At 43.5% G+C, this 21,759-nt stretch overlaps 1 protein-coding gene across 1 annotated transcript; it reads right to left on the bottom strand.

The window, feature by feature from the left end:
- Positions 1-7,289: 7,289 nt before the first annotated feature.
- On the bottom strand, positions 7,290-15,861 carry ttc34 (tetratricopeptide repeat domain 34). Its single transcript, XM_024006567.2, has 8 exons — positions 14,915-15,861; positions 12,464-14,205; positions 11,449-11,671; positions 10,931-11,123; positions 9,806-9,972; positions 9,362-9,635; positions 8,695-8,909; positions 7,290-8,454 (listed from the first exon to the last, which is right to left on the bottom strand). The coding sequence occupies exons 2-8, from the start codon at positions 14,170-14,172 to the stop codon at positions 7,897-7,899; spliced, it is 3,339 nt and encodes a 1,112-aa protein (XP_023862335.1). The 5' UTR covers positions 14,173-14,205; positions 14,915-15,861; the 3' UTR covers positions 7,290-7,896.
- Positions 15,862-21,759: the final 5,898 nt, after the last annotated feature.

A 21,759-nucleotide genomic window follows, 5' to 3' on the forward strand; every position in this document is an offset into this window, starting at 1 on the left:
AAATATTCTGATTCTTATTAGCATGACACCTCTGCATCGCTCTGTGCTTATCCAAAGTCAGACCAAGGATATCCTTACCCAACCTTGTGCAATCATCTCACTGAATCACAGTAAGCATATTTTTTGCTTCTATAGTCTCCATTATTAATGTTGACCAGAATCTATATGCCGGGGAAAGACCGCTTTGAAAGAGAGCACACTGAGATCTGTATTAACAATAACCGCTCTGTCTGGAAGATATGGGGTGGGTAAGTGCATCTGCTATTGGTGCTTGTATAAGAGTTCGGCCTCAGTGGAGGACATAGAGAGGAAGAATCCTGCTCAAGACTGAACTGGTCCTCTTTTCTTTGGTCGCGGTTCGTTGGCGAAGTGCTTACTCGTCTGAAGGTTAAGAGAAGAAGAAGATGTCCGACATAGGACGGAAGAGCGTGTACGAGAGGAGCCACTGTGAATTGTTCACAGGGCAATAAATGTCTCACAGCCCATTTCTTTAATCAAAACCACAAACTGCCCTGATAGTAGTTTCCCTCCAGAAGAGCTTCTCTTGTCCATTTCTAATTTGGCATGTATGGTTGAAAACTGTATTACTTTTACTCATCTACTTGATAATTGCTGCATGGATATCTACTCACATTACTTTCATCTATCCTCGTTCCTGCCCCTCAGAGTCCAAGAGTGACAAATAGGCTTCCAACCCAGGTCTCCTGCCCAGGAGCTAAGCCAAAGCCAACTCTTCAGTTCTCAGGCATACCAATCATGCGATCTGTTTATTCTACATCAGGAATGCCTTTTCCCCACTGTGAAGAAAGTGGGCACAGAAGGGAACCAACAAGTTCCCATGTGATTCCTGATAACCTCTAGAGGTGGAAGGAAACTCCCTTGGTTTCGACTCCCATGAAGAGGACTAGGCCCATTGGTGCAGACCCGATGGTTTGTACCCCTTTATAATTGTGTTGGCAATAATGAGCCATATGTTCACATCATCCATAGGCCTTTCAAAAAGACTTAATGCAGTGCCTATGTGCCAAAACTAAGTGGTTTACCTTATTCACTTCCTTTTCTTTCAGGCCATTGGAGTTTCTAACATGTTGCAACCGTCTTTTCACCAATACAGACTTAATGTGAACGAAACAGTGTTATGCAAGTTAGAGATGTGTTGGGGAGAAGTGTTTTGGATCAATCAGGGGTCAGGTTTGAGAGTAATCAGTCAAATTCCAGKAAATATAGTTGCACTTGTATTTTTTCAAAAACCCAATTCTCTCAAAGATCTTCAAAGAAGTCTTAAACTGTTTTTTGTTTTGTTTTTCATAGACATTGTTTCATTCTGAACCAATTTTGGTCTGACTTTCAAATTGTGAACAATGACATGCTAATGARATGGTGTGCTAATGACATCATCCCTCACCTGAAAAACTGTTAGTGGTYTTTTGTTCATTCCGCCAGCCTCTCTAGAGGCACTGACTCACCAGGTGTAGATGATATGTTACGCTGCTGCACACAGAGAAAATTTGAAAAACATGCACATCCAACTTATCAGGACAGAAGAACGTATCAAAGAAAAAAGGAAAAAGAGAATGTCCGCAACTCTGCGATGCGCTCTGCTATTTAATCAGATGCACAAAAATACAATGTTTCGATCCGAGTTTGATCTACATCAGGTCTTACACCACTGTGAAACACACGTACTTAAATAACCTCCAGAGCAGGGTTCCCCAACTGACGACCCGCGGGTGGTTTTATTTGGCCCGCCAAGTTTTCCTTCTTTTTTTTCCTCTCAAAYTAATAATAATTTCATTGTTGGACATGAAGACTGAAGACAAAAGACTGGAAAAACACCAGGAAATCAGCTCCAAGTGATTTTTATTTAGGAAATCTGTTCCCAAGTATTCCCACACATAATAAAGAGACACGTGATCGTATTCAAATGTAAGCAAGGTTGAAATTATTGTTTTACTAAAACATATCTGTTTGGGCTTCTTGCGGTCAATTTGCAGTCTACAAATTATTTGTAATTATGTTCCGGCCATTCGCTCAAAAAATTGGTCAGCGACTGAATCTAGTTGATGATCCATGCACTCGAGTGCCTTCGGAACGTATTGAGACCCATTGACTTTTTCCACATTTTGTTACATTGTAGCCTTATTTTAAAATGGATTAAATTTAAAAAATCTTCAGCAATCTACACACAATACCCCATAATGACAAAGCGGAAAAAGGGTTTTAGATTTGTATTGGTCCCACAGTTGACAGTGCATGTCAGAGTAAAACATAAGCCATGAGGTCGAAGGAATGGTCCATAGAGCTCCGAGACAGGATTGGGGGAAGGGTACCAAAAAATGTCTGCAGCATTTAAGGTCCCCAAGAACACATTAGCCTCCATCATTCTTAAATGGAAGAAATTTGGAACCACCAAGATTCTTCTTAGAGCTGGCTGCCCGGCCAAACTGACCAATCGGGGAGAAGGGCCTTGTTCAAGGTGACCAAGAACCCAATAGTCACTCTGATAGAGCTCTAGAGTTCCTCTGTGGAGATGGGAGAACCTTCCAGAAGGACAATCATCTCTGCAGCACTCCCCCAATCAGAAATGTATGGTAGAGGGGCCAGCTGGAAGCCACTCCTCAGTAAAAAGCACATGACAGCCCAGTTGYAGTTTGTCAAAAGGCACCTAAGGACTCTCAGACCATGAGAAGCAAGATTCTTTGTTCTTAAGAAACCAAGATTGAACTCTTTGGCCTGAATMCCAAGCTCATCACCTGTCTAATACCATCCCTACGGTGAAGCATGGTGGTGGCAGAATCATGCTGTGGGGATATTTTTCAACGGCAGGGACTGGGAGACTATTCAGGATCGAGGGAAAGATGAACGGAGCAAAGTACAGAGAGATCCTTGATGAAAACCTGCTCCAGAGCACTCAGGACCTCAGACTGGGGCGAAAGTTCACATTCAAACAGGACAACAACCCTAAGCACACAGCCAAGAAAATGCAGYAGTGGCTTCGGGACAAGTCTCTGGATGTCCTTAAGTGGCCCAGCCAGAGATCGGACTTGAAGCAGATTGAACATCTCTGGTGTCACGGCCGTTTAAAGGAGTGGATCAAGGCGCAGCGTTGTGAGCGTACATACTTATTTAATATAAGAATTCGTCAACAAAACAATAAACATCAACTGAAACGTGACGCCAACATAGTGCTCACAGGCAACTAAACAAGGACAACTACCCACAAAACCAACTTGGAAAATGGCAACCTAAATAGGCTCCCKAATCAGAGACAACGATAAACAGCTGTCTCTGATTGGGAACCCACTCAGGCCACCATAAACCTACATACCCCTAGYCAATACAAAATCCCRATAGATAACCAAAAAAAACTAGACAAGACAAAACCCCTAGACAATACAAAAACTAAACAAACCACCCTTTGTCACACRCTGACCTAACCAAATAATAAAGAAAGCACATATACTAAAGTCAGGGCGTGACATCTGGAGAGAKCTGAAAATAGCTGTGCAGCGATGCTCCCCATCCAACCTGACAGAGCTTGAGAGGATCTGCAGAGAAGAATGGGACAAACTCCCCAAATACAGGTGTGCCAAGCTTGTAGCATCATACCCAAGAAGACTWGAMGCTGTAATCGCTGCTAAAGGTGCTTCAACAAAGTACTGAGTAAAGGGTCAGAAAACMTATGTAAATGTGATATTTCAGTTATTTCTATTTTATACATTTGCAAAAAAATTCTAACAACRTSTTTTTGCTTTGTCATTATGGGGTATTGTGTGTAGATTGAAAAAAACGGGTCTGAATACTTATATAATTTTTCGGTTTCACTGACCATGTCTTAAAGTAATGATGGACTGTCGTTTCTCTTTGCTTATTTGAGCTGTTCTTGCCKTAATATGGACTTGGTCTTTACCAAATAGGGCTATCTTCTGTATACCACACCTATTTTGTTACAACACAACTGATTGGCTCAAACGCAGTAACACGGAACCCAAACCGGCTGCGCTCGTGCGCCATCGTGCGCTATCATGCATAAATGTATTTTGTCCCCCTACACCAAACGCGATCACGACACGCAGGTTAAAATATCAAAACAAACTCTGAACCAAWTACATTAATTTGGGGACAGATCGAAAGCATTAAACATGTATGGTATTTTAACTAGTTAATTTGCACTTGCTAGCTAATTTGTCCTATTTAGCTAGCTTGTTGTTGCTAGCTAATTTGTCCTGGGATATAAACATTGAGTTGTTATTTTACCTGAAATGCACAAGGTCTTCTACTCTGACGATWAATCCACACATGAAACGGCCAACCGAATCGTTTCTAGTCATCTCTCCTCCTTCCAGGCTTTTTCATCTTTGAACTTATATGGTGATTGGCATCTAKACTTTTACCACGACAATCGGCAAACATTTCATCTTTCAATCACCCACGTGGGTATAACCAATGAGGAAATGGCACGTGGGTACCTGCTTCTATAAACCAATGAGGAGATGYGAGAGGCAGGACTTTCAGCGTGATCTGCGTCAGAAAGAGAAAGGAGTTCTATTTTAGCCCTTGGCAACGCAGACGCTCGTTGGCGCGCGCACAATAATTGAATAACATGGATTTCTAAAATTATTTTGCGACGCTCACGCACGCGACGTGTACGGTCTGGTCAGCATGTAAGAAGGAAAGACATTCCACAAATTAACAAGGCACACCTGTTCATTGAAATGCATTCCAGGTGACTACCTCATGAAGCTGGTTGAGCGAATGCCAAGCGTGTGCAAAGCTGTCAAGACAAAGGGTGGCTATTTGAAGAATCTCAAATATAAAATATATTTTGATTTTRTTTCACACTTTTTTGTTACTTCATGATTCCATGTGTTAWTTCATCATTTTGATGTCTTTACTATTATTCTACAATGTAGAAAATATTAAAAATAAAGAAAATCCCTGGAATGAGTAGGTGTTTCCAAACTTTTGATGTAGCAACTGCAGATTTCCCCCTTAACCATTAGTCTCTATCTGTCTTAGCTTGTCTCCCTCACCACAAACATAGATTTGCTTGAGCCAAGAGAATATCATTGGAAGAAGCCAGTTAACCAATTAATTACTGGTCATCATGTACTAACTGATACATTTATATCGCTAACATTACAGCAATAATTTTGATCATGCCCTGATGCTGGTTAACCAAAGGCACGATAGAAGCTAGGCGTTATCAGAGGAAGCAGGGGACATATGGTATCAGCTGTGGAGATGCTCCCACACACCCAGTCTGGCCATACTGATAAGATTCCCTCTAGGACTGTGAATAGCTCAAAGAAGAAGTTGCCTTTATGCACAGATTTAGGACCAGCTTACCTTCTCTCCAACCTAGCATTCACCATTTAACGGTAGAACTTAGTATTGTTTCAGATCAGTGCTTATATAAGCTAAGATGACAAGGTGGTATTAAACAAGTCTAGTCAGAGGCCTACTTGCTTCAGAGTAAGTGGTTGTCAATCTAGCTAGTCACATTGGGTCACATTCAAACTTGATACACTATTTGAACTTTCTTAAGAATACTCCATTGCTTACAAAATCCAGTAATATTGTACACTAACTCCCATAAGAGTAATGTCTCATTGGATTATAGTTGCAGGCCTTGTATTTACACAAAGTATTCCATTTGGTAATTATTTATTCTTCTTTGGTATTGTTGCAGGTAAAGCCTTTGGCTGCGTAGGGGGCTACATTGCCAGTAGCACCACCCTGGTGGATACGGTACGCTCCTTCGCTGCAGGCTTCTTCTTCACCACCTCACTTCCCCCAGTGGTCCTGGCTGGGGCCCTGGTGTCTGTGAGGGTCCTGAGGAGCTCCGAGGGCCAGTTGCTACGCAGGGGAACGTCAAACCAGAGGAACGAGGCAGCTGCTCCTGGAGAAAGGACTGCCTGTGATCAAGATACTATAGCACTGCTACTACATCATTTATATTGATGAGACAAGACAATATTGGATAGGTTGTGCAGAGCATTATGGGTAGTGTAGTACATCATGCTCCAATAACTACTTCCAAAGATGATGGATAAATGAAAATGTCTTACTCGGGCTGTTTACCATTGGAAAAAATTYTCACACTTCCGGTCTACTTAAGGGCTGGCTCTCCCATAGACACTAATGCAATAGAAGCTGGGTATTGTCTACTTAGTTAATTGACTGCATATGAACCAGAAAAAAATTAGCCAGTGAGATGTCTTGCTTTCTCTTCCATCGCTGCTACTACTATAAGGGATGTTCTATTACAACTACAGCCTTAAGCAGTGGATATCCTATCTGTGTCACTGTCACCCCAGTCATGAGAGTTACTGTGTCATTACTAGGGCCCTGCCTTTTTCTCAACTTCTTGTTCAGTGGGTAGTTTTTCCTCCTGCACCAAGAAATTGATTGTTCCTTCTCAAGCCACTTGTCAAATACATGTTTTTAAATCGCCACATCTTGATAGCTGAATCAACAACAAAAAAATATCTGCTTACCACAAATTAAGGTTCTAAGCATGTAGATTGTCTGTGCACCTCTCATTTAACTGGGTCATGTATATGAGTTCTGTTGAAAAGCTTTTGACAAATAGACCCTAAAGGGGATGTTCATTTTCTAAAGATTAATTATCTGAGTTAATTATCTGATGTGTTAATTATCTAATGATTAGGGTGCACTCGCCTACTTTACTGTGGAAAAGGGGCCGCAATACTGTACGTCATGTTGATATGATTTTCAGTTTCCTTCCAAATGACTGGTTTCACATTTGTCTCCAGGGATCATAATAAAAAAAACATTCTAACTGAAAAAATAAATTAGGCTAGATGCTTCTTTCACTTGGTTCGCACCTTGACTTTCCGGCAGGTTCGCTCGACCTTATTCATGGTTTCCTCGCCCGTAAAGGTGGTGGAATTATTAGAAAATTAAGTCAAGGTTAGAATATGGCGTATCTGTACACACCTCCACCACACCTCCATTTCTTTAATCTACACCCCAAACACGTACCTTGCTGACACTGGAATTTGCCCATGCTTAAATTCAATCTCAGGTCTGAATTTGCCCCTTAGAAAGTAAAACCTGCACATGGGCACTTTCTAAAATAACAATTTAACCTCACAGTGATATTTTGGTTGTATAGATTTCTGTATCAATTCTCAGATGCTATGCTCTGGTATTCCGCAATTGTAAATGACAAATTATGATTTGTCTCAATGACATTGAAGCGGAATGAACTAAACACAATCAGTCTTTAACTTGAATGTAACAAATTGAATGTAAAAAAGTAATTGCTGTCGAAGACATTTGGTTTATTACACATGAATTCAAAATTACACAAAAATAAATGGAAATAAAACAAAAGTTGTTCTGTGTAGTTGCATCTTTAAGTTTCTTACCTTTACAGTCTTACTAGTTATGTAGTAAAATAGTCAAACGTAATTACACAGAAATAACCTGTGTTACTTGTTTGTTCCTTTGGGATTCTTTCAAACAACCACCACAAGGCACAATATAGGCCAGGWATCAAGTATATTTAATTGAAGTAAGCACCAGGGAATATCCATTGTTTCCACGCCATTAKCTATTAAATGTCAGGCATGTGATTGCAAAATACTCACAAATTACAAATAAATTCTAGGACTTTTCCAAGTTTACAAAAACACTACCCAAGGGAAATGCTCATTGTTCTATTAACCCTCATTCTGAATAAGATATAAATGCAGCTTCCCCTTTGACATTCTAAATATTTTCGCGGTAGCAATTAACTGAGGTTTAGTGTACATAAAAACAAATTGTCATAGGGTTACTCTAAGTGAGCTTTACTTGGAAGGGTTTCCTCCAAAGTACAGTACAATGTTATCTCAATGGACAAAGGCACTACAATGGTACACTAGTCTAGTGTACAATGCAGGGGCTGCAGTGCTCCCGCTTGATCCTGGCCCTGAGCCTGCGCAGCTCCATGTGCTCGCTGTCCACCAACAGGCCGCTCTCGGTCAACTTCCAGGCCTTACTGAGCTGCTGCTCTCCGTAGTGCTGCAGGGCCATACGAAGGAAGCACTCGGCCAGGCGGGACCTTCCCAGCCCGGCCTCCACACACTGCAAAGCCTGGCCCCYGTGGAGCTCCAGGGCCCGGCTGAAGTCGTCCAGGGCGGGCCCCTCGTGGGAGCACAGCACCAGGCTGCGGCCTCGCTGACACAGGTCCTCTGCCCAGACGTGAGGCTCTTCTGGGGCTCCGGAGACTGTAGTGTCGGAGGGGTCACCGTGGCTCTGGATGACCCGGTCCAGGTCGGCCACAGCCCGTTCGTGCAGGTCGAGTTGGGCGAGGCAAGCGGCCCGTTGGCGCAGGAACTGCGGTCGAAGCTCTGCCGCGGCTCGCACAGCCACGGTCAGGAGGGCCAGGGCCTGCTCCCAATGGCCACTCGCTGAGACACTGCCTGCTTCCTGGGCTGCTGCCTATGGTAACATAGACATAATTGTGTGAGTACATATTATGATGAGAGTTGACTTTTACATCTCGTAATAAGAGTTGACTGTTACATCTCGTAATAAGAGTTGATTGMTTTTTCTTGTAATAAGAGTTGATTGGTTTTTCTTGTAAGAAGAGTTGCTTTGTCTTGCGTGGGGGGAAAAAAGTGATTATAAAACAGTTAGGATTCTGATTGGTCGATAGGTGTTTGTTGTTTTTGTTTTTACTTGTGCCATGCGTTCCCTGTGAATCGGGGGAATGAGGGTCAGCAGGAAGTCCAGTGTAGAGGGTTCCTTTTCGGTCAGCTTGCTCAGCCTGGTGCCGCCTCCGCAGTACTTCTGCTGCCAGGCCTCCACCACGCCCACCCTGGCCTGAGCTGCAGCCTCCCGGGGATCCTGGCCAAACACCTGAGCCAGGTGAGCTCCTGCTGATTTCACCTCACCTGGATCACAGGGGCAGATATTTCAAAACAGCTACATGTACTAACTGTGCACAGCTTAGCACTCACAGTTTACTTTCAGAAGCTACCATTCTTCTGCTGTACTTTTAAGTATCTTCAATCTACAAATGAACCTGATCCGGTATCATATAACAGCATCATCAAGAAAAGCAACTTTACAAAAATATACTTCAACTAAAACCTTCCTAAAAGTAGGCCTGCTTAGACACTGTCCATACTGTGTCATCTCTAGGGCAGAACAGGACAAAGGCTAAATCCCAAGTCGACCCATAAAACCTACGCCCTATGCACTTGTGAAAATCTGCGATTACTTCATAGGTGTAAGGTGTAATCATAGGGCATATGGTCTAGTCTGAGATAGGCAAAAGTCATCCAAAAAGAGCACTCACTGATGAGAGATAAGTGAGCGTCTGTCAGCCAAGTGCCAATCTCACCTTTGGCCAGTAGTAGATCTACGTAGAGGAGATGACATCTGGTGTCTCGGCAGTCAGTCCTCATCAGGACTCCTCCAATTAGAAAGGCCTCTCGAAGCTCTTCTTCCTGGCAGGGGACGGCCTTAGCCGCCAGGATCTCCGACAGATTGGTCCGGCAGTACTGCTGCAGCCAATCACAGACCAGTTTCCTTGCCTTATCTTTGAGCGATAGGATGTTTTTGGTGACGGCGTCCATGCTTATTTGAAGTGCTGCCAGTATATCCTGAGTACATTCCTGGAAAACAAAGACATGTTTATAATCGTCTTGAGATTATCTGTCAATCAGAAGCTGTCAATGTGGACGTAGAGGCCTTAAAACAATTGCTTTCATTCTGATGCAAAAAGCAAAATATTAGCACTGCATGTACAGCAGGATAAGTATCCCCCATTTTTGTGTCCTAGTACCTTCTGTTGGTTTAGCATGAGATAGGTGAAGCCTCTTCCACAGAGGGCCTGTACATGGTCAGGGTGCTCTTTCAAGATGGAGCTGAAATCAAAGATGGCCGTCTTGCGTTGGCCCAACAAGACATAGCACCTGGCCCTTTCRATCAGTGAGTTTGCTGCCTCACATCCTGCAAGTAGTAGACCTTACATTAGTTGTATTGCCTATAATGTCATGAATGTTAGTATATATAAAATATACACTGAGTGTACAAAGAATTAGGTACACCTGCTCTTTCCGTGACAGAGACTGACCAGGTGAAAGCTATGATCCCTTATTGATGTCACCTGTTGAATCCACTCAATCAGTCTAGATGAAGGGGAGGAGACATGTTAAAGAAGGATTTTTAAGGCTTGAGATAATTGAGACATGGATTYTGTATGTGTGCCTTTCAGAGGGTGAATTATTTAAGTGCCTTTGAAGGGGGTATGGTAGTAGGTGCCAGGCACACCGGTTTGAGTGTGTCAAGAACTGCAACGCTGCAGGGTTTTTCTCGCTCAACAGTTTCCCGTGGGTATCAAGTATGGTCCACCATTACCCAAAGGACATTTAGCCAACTTGACACAACTGTGGGAAGCATTGGAGTCAACATGGGCCAGTATCCCTGTGGGATGCTTTTGACACCTTGTAGAGTCCATGCCTCGACGAATTGAGGCTGTTCTGAGGGCAAAAGGGGGTGCAACTCAATATTAGGAAGGTGCTCCTAATATTTTGTACGCTCATTGTACATTGTACTATTATGACCTGTTCGAAACATAACGACGAAGCTACACCACAAAAGAGACCCTTTATCAAGTGTTTATGATTCAGAGATGCATCTACCGCAAACAAAATACAGTATAAACCTATTTTTAATCTGGCAGCATTACTTAATTTGAAACTTTTCTTCAACAATGTGCGAAAATTTGGAAAATCTGAATTTTGTCAAGGGGGAGGTCAGTTTCTATTACAAGAGATGGAGGATAAATGTCACAAAAGCAGGAATTCCTGATTAATAAGGAAAAATCTAATTCCTAACTATCATGGAGGAGCTTCCTACACAACCAAAATGATGACCTATGCTTGACCAAATGACAAGAGCCAATCACCAGAGGCCATGATGGCGATGGACAGATAGGCCACGGCCTGCCTCAGGGTGCACTCGCCTCGCAGGCCCTCCAGGATGCGTTTGGAGGCAGAGTGGCAGTAGCCCTGCAGCAGCAGCCGGTCCTTTTTAGACGCCACGGCCAGCAGAGGGCGCAAGCAGCTCGTATCACCACACTCGATCAGCTTCTTCAGCAGCTGAAAGAAGAACAGACAAAGCATGAGCAGAGTTGATAATATACACATTTAAAAAGTATAATTTGAACACAATGTTAGTTAGGGCCAAGTCAAGTGTATTGCTGATGCATAATAACAAGGGACCTTCAGTATCAAAAAGTATTTTTGTAGTCATATTGTGGTCATATCGTCTCCTGACAAGTGTTCAAAAGACATCTTATACTGTAGGTAATATATATATTTTTTAATGTTAGGACGATTAGAATGACTGTTTATGTTGGAAACACCAAACAACAGCATAATAGTTTGCCCCTTCACATAAAGCAATGTTTACATAATGATGGACCTGGTTGGCATCATAAAGGAAGCCCCGGTGCAGTTGTAGCAAGGTGAGGCGGGCCAGGATGGGTGCACGTGGGCTAGTGGGCCCGATGGCCAACAGCAAGCGATACGCTTCCTCCACCCGGCCCAGCCGGTACAGGGCATCAGCCACCAGGATCTGAGGAGCGTCAGCACTGGGCTGCAACTCCATCAGCAAAACAGCAAGAGAGTGGACTCCAACTGGGGTCCTGCCAGAGAGAGAGATTCAATCACCGTTCAATCAGGGTATCAGCCGATACTGAAATGACATTCATGAATTAAAAAAACCCTCACTGAAAGTCATGAAGATCTAATTGAATTCTAATTCAATAAAAAAGTATACAAATTGATACAAACTCTCTGACAGACAGGGTTAAAGAATGAAGAATGAATAAAAGATCATTCAAGCACTGTCTAAAGAATAGCCTTGTGGGTTATAGCCTAATTCACGATGCAGCCTATTTTATGAGATCTTTCACATTAAAGTACTGTATGTGTGACATGCAGAAACACCAGTGTTGGGGAGTAGGGAACTACATGTAGTTCAACTAGTAATTTAACTACATTTGACAGTAGCTTGGTGGTAGTTGAAATAAATGCACATTTTGGTAGTGTTTTCAGTAGTTAATTACTTTTTTGCCATGTAACGATGTAGCTAACTACTGGAACTACACACAATTTTTTTTGCAAAAATAAGAAAATATGGGGGAAATAGGCAATAAAGGTTTTTGTGTTTAATAGACTAAATTACACATTCTGTTAATAACTGACCCTAGAGTGAACTGTTCTTGCAATTTGTAGTCTGACATTTCKTATTTAGATTTGATAAGTTTTCCCCAAGTAGCTTGGATGTAGAGAACTACTTTTTCAAAGTAGCTTAAGTTCAGTGAACTATATTTTTATTGTATCTTAACTTCTTCTAGTGTGAAGTAATTGGTAGTTTGGTAAACAATGATAACAGAGTAGCTTCCTCAACACTGAGAAACACATGCGCTAGCTACCCCTCTTTGTAGCCATCTTTTCTCTGCGTAGGCTGTAGCTGTTTGGTCTGCTGGTGCTCTTGGTGTTCCAAGGGACTGAGGCTGGAGCTGTGATCTCCGGTCCACTCCTCCAGCATGACCCTGGCCTGCTCCAACAGCACGGTGAGCAGCAGCCCGCGGCAGTTCCAGGGAACCAGGCAGCGTACGGTCAGCGCAGTGTCCTGGGGCTGCAACCTGCTCGCCGTCACATAGTCCAGGGCTGTGAGGTAGTGCAGGCCCCCCATCATGCGCAGGACGCCCCTGCCGCACAGCGCCCGCACACAGCTGGAAGGGTGGGGTGCCTTGTGCTCGATCACCGCTTGAAAGTCCTCCAAGGCCCCCTTGTGGTCATCTGAGAGAAGACAGGAGTAGCCACGCAGCACCTGCACCGTGTTCTGGTAGCTCTGCTGGGTGTGGGAGTTGGTGTTGGTCGCCAGCTGGCTGCAGATGGAGAGGGCCTCTCGGAACTCGCCCCGCAGGAGGAGGCACTCGGCCAGCCGCACCCGCAACTCTCTGCTGCCCCCGTCGGGCTCCAGGTGGCACAGCGCCCAGAGCTGGGCGATCACTGGGTCCAGCAGCTCCACGCCCTCAGAGGAACGCAGGTCAAGACGGGCCAGGACTGTCTCCCTGTAACTCAACAGTCCTCTCTCTGCCTGCTGACGCAGTTGCATGCGGGATGCCGCTCCCGTCCCCTGGTCTACGAAGAGCCTCTGAAACTGCAGTCGGGCTGTGGCAGGGTGGACTCCAAAAGCCTCACCAAGGTCCCGGCTTGCCTCCGTGGCTCGCCCCACTGTGGAGAAATGGGCGGCCGCTCTACTGGTCAAGAGACTGGCTCTTCTTTCTGCTGGCATCCCCTTAACCACCTTACCTGTACCCGACTTTGGTTGTGATTGTGAATGATCCTGCAAGGCAACAGAATAAACATCTGCGCTCTCTTCGAACTTGCCCAGTGAAAATAAGAAGGCTGCTTGCAGCTCTTGCACATCTGTGTCCCCTGGCGAAACAGCCATTAAGAACTCAAGGAATTCAGAGGCAGCTTCTGCTACAATGTCGACGACCTCACTCGCTCTCTCCCCAGACTCCATTTCAGCATGTTTTTGCAACATCTGCTCAGAGAAGGCCTTCACTATCTTGGGCAGGTGCTGAGCTTGTCTACCCTTGACCAGTCTTACAGTCTCCGATTTATTGTCTTGGAAAGCCTTGAGATAAAGCCTAGGGCCTTTGGGACTGTGGGGATCTGAGAGCAAGCAGGTGAGGGCTCTAGTTAACTCCAAAACCACACCCTCTCGACATGGGTTTTGCTTTCCTTCGAGCAAAGCTGAGCAGCGTACAACAATCTCGTCACAGCCCTGACCGGCACCCTGAAGTATGGACTCCATTTTGAAAAGAGAGGCAGACACATTGTTGGGGCTCAGTGTTGATAGGAACACAGCTGCCAGGCCTTTGTTGAGGCCCTCCATGGAAGCCTGGATCTCCCCATGACCATTGAGCCAGGTCTCCAGAGTGGAGATCACCCTAGCCAACCTGGAACCCCCCAGGCCTCGCATGTGACCCATGGTGGATCCAGCATGGCTCTTGAAGGCAGATGTGTACAGAGCAGTGGCCCTCCCCAACTCTCCAGTCTCTAAGAGCTTGTCTCCTTCTTGGCACAGATCCGCCACTCCTATCCCAGCAGGTCCCAGGGCTGTCATGACCGCCAGTGATTAACACTAGTGTTCATATGACTGTCCACAAATGGGGGAAAAAACATATGTTATATAGAATCATAGTTTAAAATTAGAGATTCTTTTTTATTAAATTTCCACAACAAAATTGACCAGAATAACCAATGTGAACTTGAAATATGAGAAGTCAAACTTAGCATAAGTAACCTAGCACTTAGGGCAAAAACACAAAGAGCTGTACCGCAACTATAGTAACACTATAGTGATTCTAGTTACGCTAATGCAGTAACACAATTGAGCCTTTCAAATGATCTCCAAAATATTTCAAAGCTATATGTTTAAGTTGAAATGAATGATAAAGCACACTCTTAAAGGGGCAATCAGCAGTAAAAAATGTTTTACTTATTAATTAATTATATGTACCCATTCATTATTGAAGAATATAACTTGCCTCATGAGCTTAGCTAGTTCAAATGTCATCCCCCATCAGAACCCAGAATATAAACTTGTTTTATTCCAATGTTTGTAAACAAAGTAAATGTAAACAAACACTATATAGCTTCAAAACATGGTTAAAACTATAATTTTGATATCATGCATGGATGGTCAGTCCTGCATCCATAGCTCTGTCTATGAATTTGAGATTGGTTACATTTCTCCAGCCCCATCCCTCATCTTTTTACAGAAAAAAGGTCAGGGATCTGCTGTTGTTACCACTGCTGATTGCTTCTTTAAAGTTGGATGACTGAGAAAGATACATTTGGCTTACCTTTACCTTTAATCATTTTGTGAGCTCAACTTGCTGTTTTATGAATAAGGTACATTTTCCCCAGAGAAAAATGTGCGCCTAGGCAAACTTGCTCAGTCCCCTATGTTTGTCCCAACCCCTGCCCTCCTAGGTTTTCAGCCAGTTCACTTTGTTTATTTGTTACTTGTTGCTAGAGAATGTATAGCTGCTATCTCTGCAAGCTACTAAAGTTACATACCAAAAAAGCAACTATAGCATTAGCTAGCTATTCTTTATAGTAACTGAGATATGGTTTGACCTACATTTCCTCAGTGTGTTAGCTAACCAATCTGTTGGCTATTAAAATTCAAGAGYCAAGAGCACAGTCAAGAACACAATATACATTGCTGTGCACTGGCCCCATTTTTGTAATTCAATACAGCGCAGCCAACTACTGGTATCAAGTAAACTACTTTCACTAGTTTTGAGAAAGTCTAACAAATTTACTTCTAAGCATAGTGCATGTTAATACGGGCTAATATTAGGCTAGTTTACAGATTATTTTGCCTGTAATAAACGCGCGAGACAGTTCTACCTATTGTTCGTGGCAGCGTGTGTCGGTGGTTACTATGGAAACCAAACGCGCTGACTGCAGCACATTTCCAGCCTAGATGAGGTTGAGGAGCTGCTGTACAAAGTTTTAATCCATTGATTTAGACGCCTCCGTCGTCCTTTCAAATGTGTAAGGTTTCTCATTTCCGATTGCCGTGTTTTTTATGTAGATGAAGCGTATTTTGCCATTGAGATCTGGAAAGTATTTGCGTGGGCTGCCTGCTTCTCTCTCACTGCTAGCATCTGAGATGATTAGCATCTGTCTGTTCAGCCATGATTTGTCTGTTTCTGTTCTTTCTTCTTTCTGCCCATAAAGTCGTGCGATCGCCTTCTGTTATAATCAACAGACACAGCCAGGGTTGCCAGGTCRAGTGTAAATGTCTAAGCGAATGACCACTCAAAACCCGCCCACAAGGCTTGAAAACGTTTTTATTTTTTTATTGCAGCAAAAGAGGAGTTGCCACATTTATCCAATAGGTGTCTCCATAATGACAATCTACACTGTTTGCAAAAAACATGAAAGGACACCTTAATATTGAGTTGCACCCCCCCTTGCCCTTTGAACAGCCCCAACTCATCTGGACATGGTGTCAAAAGTGTTCCATAGGGATGCTTCACCATCTGGCAGTCTGACGGACAAATCTGGGTTTGGCGAATGCCAGGAGAATGCTTCCTGCCCCCAATGCATAGTGCCAACTGTAAGGTTTGGTGGAGGAGGAATAACGGTCTGGGGCTGTTTTTCATGGTTCGGGCTAAGCCCCTTAGATCCCGGAGCACGTGTCATCTCTCCATGAGACCAAGTGTCTGCTGTTTTCGCTCCACCCTTGTACTTGATAATTAATTAAGGACACTAATTAGAAAGGAAACTCCCCTCGTCTGATTGGTCTTAGTTTTAGGAATGAAGAAACGAAAACTGTGAGCTCGGCTGTCAATGGGATGAGTTTGACACCCCTGAAACAATGGAAATGCGAGAGAGTTGGAGAAGAAACAGCTTGGCTCGAATGCATTCAATGGGAGGACAGTTCTGATATGGAGCGGAGGACAAGCCTAGTAGTGAATGGTCTGTAGTGTAAAGACATGAGAAGAACAAGATAATGATACTGAAGCAGTGGTGCATGTAGTTATAGAAACTCTAAAGAGCCCAAGGTAGGGAGCTAGAGTAATAATGGTCACAGTGGAAAGTTGGGATGGGTTTGAGATACCACAGGCCTCATTTACACCCTATCTGATAACCAAGGCCAAAAAAAGAGAGTGAAGTTAAAACTGGGCTGCATCCGGAAATGAGAACTTTTCTGAACTAAAGCCGACCGTTAAATAAAGGTGAAATTAAAAAATGGTGATTGATATCGTGTGCTGTTAGGTTCAGCAAGGAAATGCTTCAATTGAAAATCATAACTAGGATGAAGCTCAGAAGGCAGTGACCCTGGAGCTCAGTGCTAAATTGAAGGGAGTAATTCTCTGATCCCAATATCTATGGTCCATGGATGATATGTTAAAGAACATGTGAAGAGACAGAGTGGTTGAAGCCTAAAGTTGATCATAGGAAGAGGTGAAAGTGACAGTGAAAGCTTATCAGTGCTGTTGAGGTTTGAGAAGGTATTTGTCTGGAAAAGTTACGACATAGGATTCCTTAGGCTTCCATGTCAGAGAAATTTGACCAGCCTCATCCAAATCAACTGTATTATAAAGCCTTCTGACATCAAGCTGATGTCACAAATGCTGTACAGTAACACAGCCCTAAAACCCCAACAGCAAGCAATGCAGGTGTAGAGCAAGTGTGCTAGGGAAAACTCCTTAAAGCCAAAACCTAGGAAGAAACCTTGAGAGAACCAGGCTATGATGGTGGCCAGTTCTCTTCGGCTGTGCTGTGGAGATTATAACAGAACATGGCCAGATATTCAAATTTCATAGATGACCAGCAGGGTCAAATAATAATCACAGTGGTGTTCAGGGTGCAACAGTCAGTCCCAGTCAGGATAATGTCAGTGCTTTTCATAGCCGACATTGAGATATCTCTACCGCTCCTGCCTGTCCTCAGAGGGTTGAAACAGAAGTCGTGGACAGTAGCACGTCCGGTGAACAGGTCAGGTTCCATAGCATGAACAGTGAAAACTGGAGCATCACAGTCAATCATTCACAGTGTTTTTAAATGCCAAAGAATGGACATGTAGCTGGAGTGAAAAGATGTGCCAAGTGTGTTGGGAACATGATTACGTGAATGTTAGAGCAATTGTGCGTAAGTGTTGCAATTGTGCGGAGGACAACAGAGCAGCATTTGGTGGATGCCAGGTGCAGAGAGCATTGCTCAGAGTATAGAATCCGTATGATGTATCATATGCATAGGCTGTAAGGACAGACTGATGGAAACTACAGTGCAGGCTGATGGAGCTTAACCCCATGATTGGTCCCGCGTAGTAAGAGACCTACTTAGAACTGATGGACTTCCATGGTTGGTCCCATAGTAGAGACCTACGTCAGACTGATGGAACCTTCCAAGGCTGGTCCCTAGTAGAGGACCTACTGTCAGACTGATGAGCTTCATGTTGGTCCTGTAGTAAGAGGTACCCTACTGTGCAGACTAAATGGACTTCCAGTTGGCCCGTGAGTTAAGAGGACCTACTGTCAGAACTGATGAGCTCCATGCTGGTCCCGTAGTAAAGAGGACCTTTACTGTCAGACTGATTGGAGCTTCCATGGCTGAGTCCCGTAGAGTAAGAGGACCTAGCTGTGCAGACTGATGGAAGCTTCCACGTCTGCGTCCCGTAAGTAAGAGGACCTACACTGTCAGATGAATGGAGCTTCCATGGCTGGTCCCGTAGTAGAGGACCTACTGTCAGACTGATGGAGGCTTCCATGGATTGTCCCGTAAGTAAGAGACAAGTTATTTCAGAGAAAATCAGTGCATAGGCTGCCTAAACATACTACTGCCAACCTGGCTAAAAATGGTTTTTGAGTCATTTATGCATTTATGTGAATTTAAGAAATCACTATAGATAAGTGGCTCTTAGTTGTGCAATTTAAAATGTTATACTTGTGTCTAATGTGAATGAATTTTGTCAAGGATTAGCTACCTGATCCTACTGAAAGGTAGATTAATTGAATAAGAAAAAAGAGAAAATATTTTACAGAATTAAGGGAGTTGCCAGAACTGTCAAGAAAGAAACTTTTGTGTCTGTGTGTGCGTTTATTGGGACTACAGGGCCGACTCAGATAAGTCTGGTAGGGCCGGTAAACTGTCAACGAGGGAGCAGCAAACCGCATCCTGCCACTTTCCTTCGCGACAGGCTGTGGAGTAGAAACCGTACAGTCACTGGTCGGGCTGATGGGGACGGGGTGGGAGCGCCAGTTTGCACTGCAGGATCAGAGATGGCATCAGTTGGAGAGCGGAAGACTGCAGTCAAAACACTGCGAGCTGAATTTCAACATTAAAAGATGAAGAAGAGGAGGAAGAAGATTGGACAACTGTTAGTCGATGGGTGGAAGACAGTTCTATCTATAAGTGTATGCGGTGTCGATAAATGGATGACGCGTGCGTAGTTGCGGGTAGGTTGAATCTGTTAATTCTGACACACGACATCCCTGGAAACATCTCAAGGGACTCACAGCGAAGCAAAACATTTAAAACTTTGTAAACGGCCCTGCCTTTTGTCCCACACATTGTCTCAAAACGTTAAAATGTGTAATACCCTCAATCACCAGTTAGGCATAACTCATTGCAAAATAGGCCATGGCATCATCACTGTCAATATTGAATTTATAATTTGTTTGCTGCCACAGAAATTTCAGATCTCAACAACGATGGAGAAGTGATGAACATAACCAGAGACTACCACATCCTGATGATTATATCTCAACATAATATTTAATAGTTTTTATATATCAAGTTGTTTTTTAGAAACATCTCAAGATGATCAATGAAACAGATGCACTGAGCTCAATTCAAAAGTTTGGGGTCACTTAACACCAGTCTCAACGGCAACAAGTGAAGAGCGACTCCGGATGCTGGCCTTCTAGGCAGAGTTGCAAAGCCAAGTTTTATTGCTTCTTTAAAACGAGCACCACAGTTTAGCTGTTACTAACATAAATTCAAAAAGGGTTTTCTAATGATCATTTAGCCTTTTAAAATGATAAACTGATTAGCTACACCCAACATGCCATTGGATCACAAGGAGTGAGGTTGCTGATAATGGCCTCTGTACGGCGCTATGTTTATATTCCATAAAATATCTGCCGTTCCAGCACGAATAGTCATTTACAAAGGCGAAATAAAACAAGTCCACACTGAGATTTCTGATGAATTTGATGTTATTTTAATGGACAATCAATGTGCTTCTCTTCAAAACAAGGACAGTTCTAAGTGACCCCAACGTGTGTGTGAACAGTAGTGTATATTTAAAAATTTTATAGTATTCAAGTTGTAGAAAAAACCATATCTTTTTTCCCCCAGGATATCAATGGAAAACAGAGCATCTGAACTCAATTTTGAGTCTCTTGTTTTTTTTATAAATAAATGGGCAAAAAATGTCTAAACTGTTTCGCTTGTCATTATGGGTATTGTGATGTAATGCTGAAGAGATTTTTTATTTAATTCTTAAAAATGACTGTAAAAAACAAAATGTGGAAAAAGTCAAGGCTGAATACTTTCCCGTGGGCACTGTCAGACCCCTTCCCATTTTCCCATTTGTACGTTACAGCCTTATTTTTAAAATTGATTACATGTTTTCCCGTCAATCTACACACAATTAACCCCATAATGACAAGCCAAAACAGGTTTTAGAAATTCTTGCAAATGTAAAAAAAAAAAAAAAAACTCATAAGAAGCTATTACATACATTTTCCGACTTTTGCATGAATGACCTTGAGAAGGTTTTTACAACTGGAGTCCACCTGTCAGAAAATTCAATTGATGAAATTGATTTGGACAGGCCACACACCTGTCTATTTAAGGTCCCACAGTTGACAGTGCATTCAGAAAGTAAAAAAACCAAGTCATGAGGTGGAAGGATTGTCCGTAGAGCTCCGTGACAGATTGTTCGGCACAGATCTGGGACCGGTACCAAAACATTTCTGCAGCATTAAAGTCCCCAAAACACAGGCCCCATCATTCTACAATGGAAAATTTGAACCACCCCAAGACTTTCCTAGCTGGGCCACCCGGCCAAACGAGCGAATCGGGGAGAAGGGCCTGGTCAGGAGTAACAAGAACCCGATGGTCCACTCTGACAGAGCTCCAGATTCCTCTATGGAGATGAGAGAATCTTCCAGAAGAAAAACCATCTCTGCAGGTCTCACTAATCAGACTTATGGTAGAGGTGCCCAGCGGAACCACTGCCTAGAAAAGGCACATGACAGTCCGCTTGGAGTTGCCCAAAAAGCACCTAAAGGACTCTGACCATGAGAAACAAATTCTCTGGTCTGATGAAACCAAGATTGAACTCTTTTGGCCTGAATGCAAGCGTCATGTCTCGAGCAACTGGCACCCATCCCTACGTGTGAAGGATGGTATGTGCAGCAAGCTTGCGTGGCGGATGTTTTTCAGCGGCAGGACTGAGGTGTGCGACTTGCAGATCAAGGACAGATAGAACGTAGCAAAGTATACATTTACATTACATTTAAGTCATTAGCAGACGCTCTATCCAGAGCGACTTACAAATTGGTCATCACCTTATCATATCCAGTGAACAACCACTTTACATAGTGCATCTAACTCTTTTAAGGGGGGTTGGAAGGAATTACTTTATCCTATCCTAGGTATTCCTTAAAGAGTGGGTTTCAGTGTCCCGGAAGGTGGATTGGATCCGCGACCATGGCGTCGTGAGGGATTTGTTCCACCTTCTGTCTTATGTAACATATCAAAGGTACATATCATACTATACTGGAACAAAATATAAACACCACATGTAAAGTGTTGGCCTCTGAGCAGTGGAAACGCATTCTCTGTAGTAATGAATTACACTTCACCATCTGTCAGTCAGACAGACAAATCTGGGATTGGCGGAGCAGGAGAACACACCGCTCCCAATGCACAGGGCCAACTGAAAGTTGGTGGAGAGGAAAAAGTCTGTGGCTGTCAGGGCTCTGTGCAGGCCAGTCAAGTTCTTCCACACCGACTCGGACAAACCATTTCTGTGTGGACTTCGCTTTGTGCACGGGGGCATTGTCATGCTAAACAGGAAATGGTCTTCCCCGAACTGTCCACAAAGTTGGAAGCACAGAACGTCTAGAAATGTAATTTTATGCTGTAGATTAAGGTTTCCCTTCAACTGCGAACTAAT

The sequence above is a fragment of the Salvelinus sp. IW2-2015 genome, linkage group LG17, assembly GCF_002910315.2.
Source record: "Salvelinus sp. IW2-2015 linkage group LG17, ASM291031v2, whole genome shotgun sequence".
In the NCBI taxonomy this organism is placed as follows: domain Eukaryota; kingdom Metazoa; phylum Chordata; class Actinopteri; order Salmoniformes; family Salmonidae; genus Salvelinus; species Salvelinus sp. IW2-2015.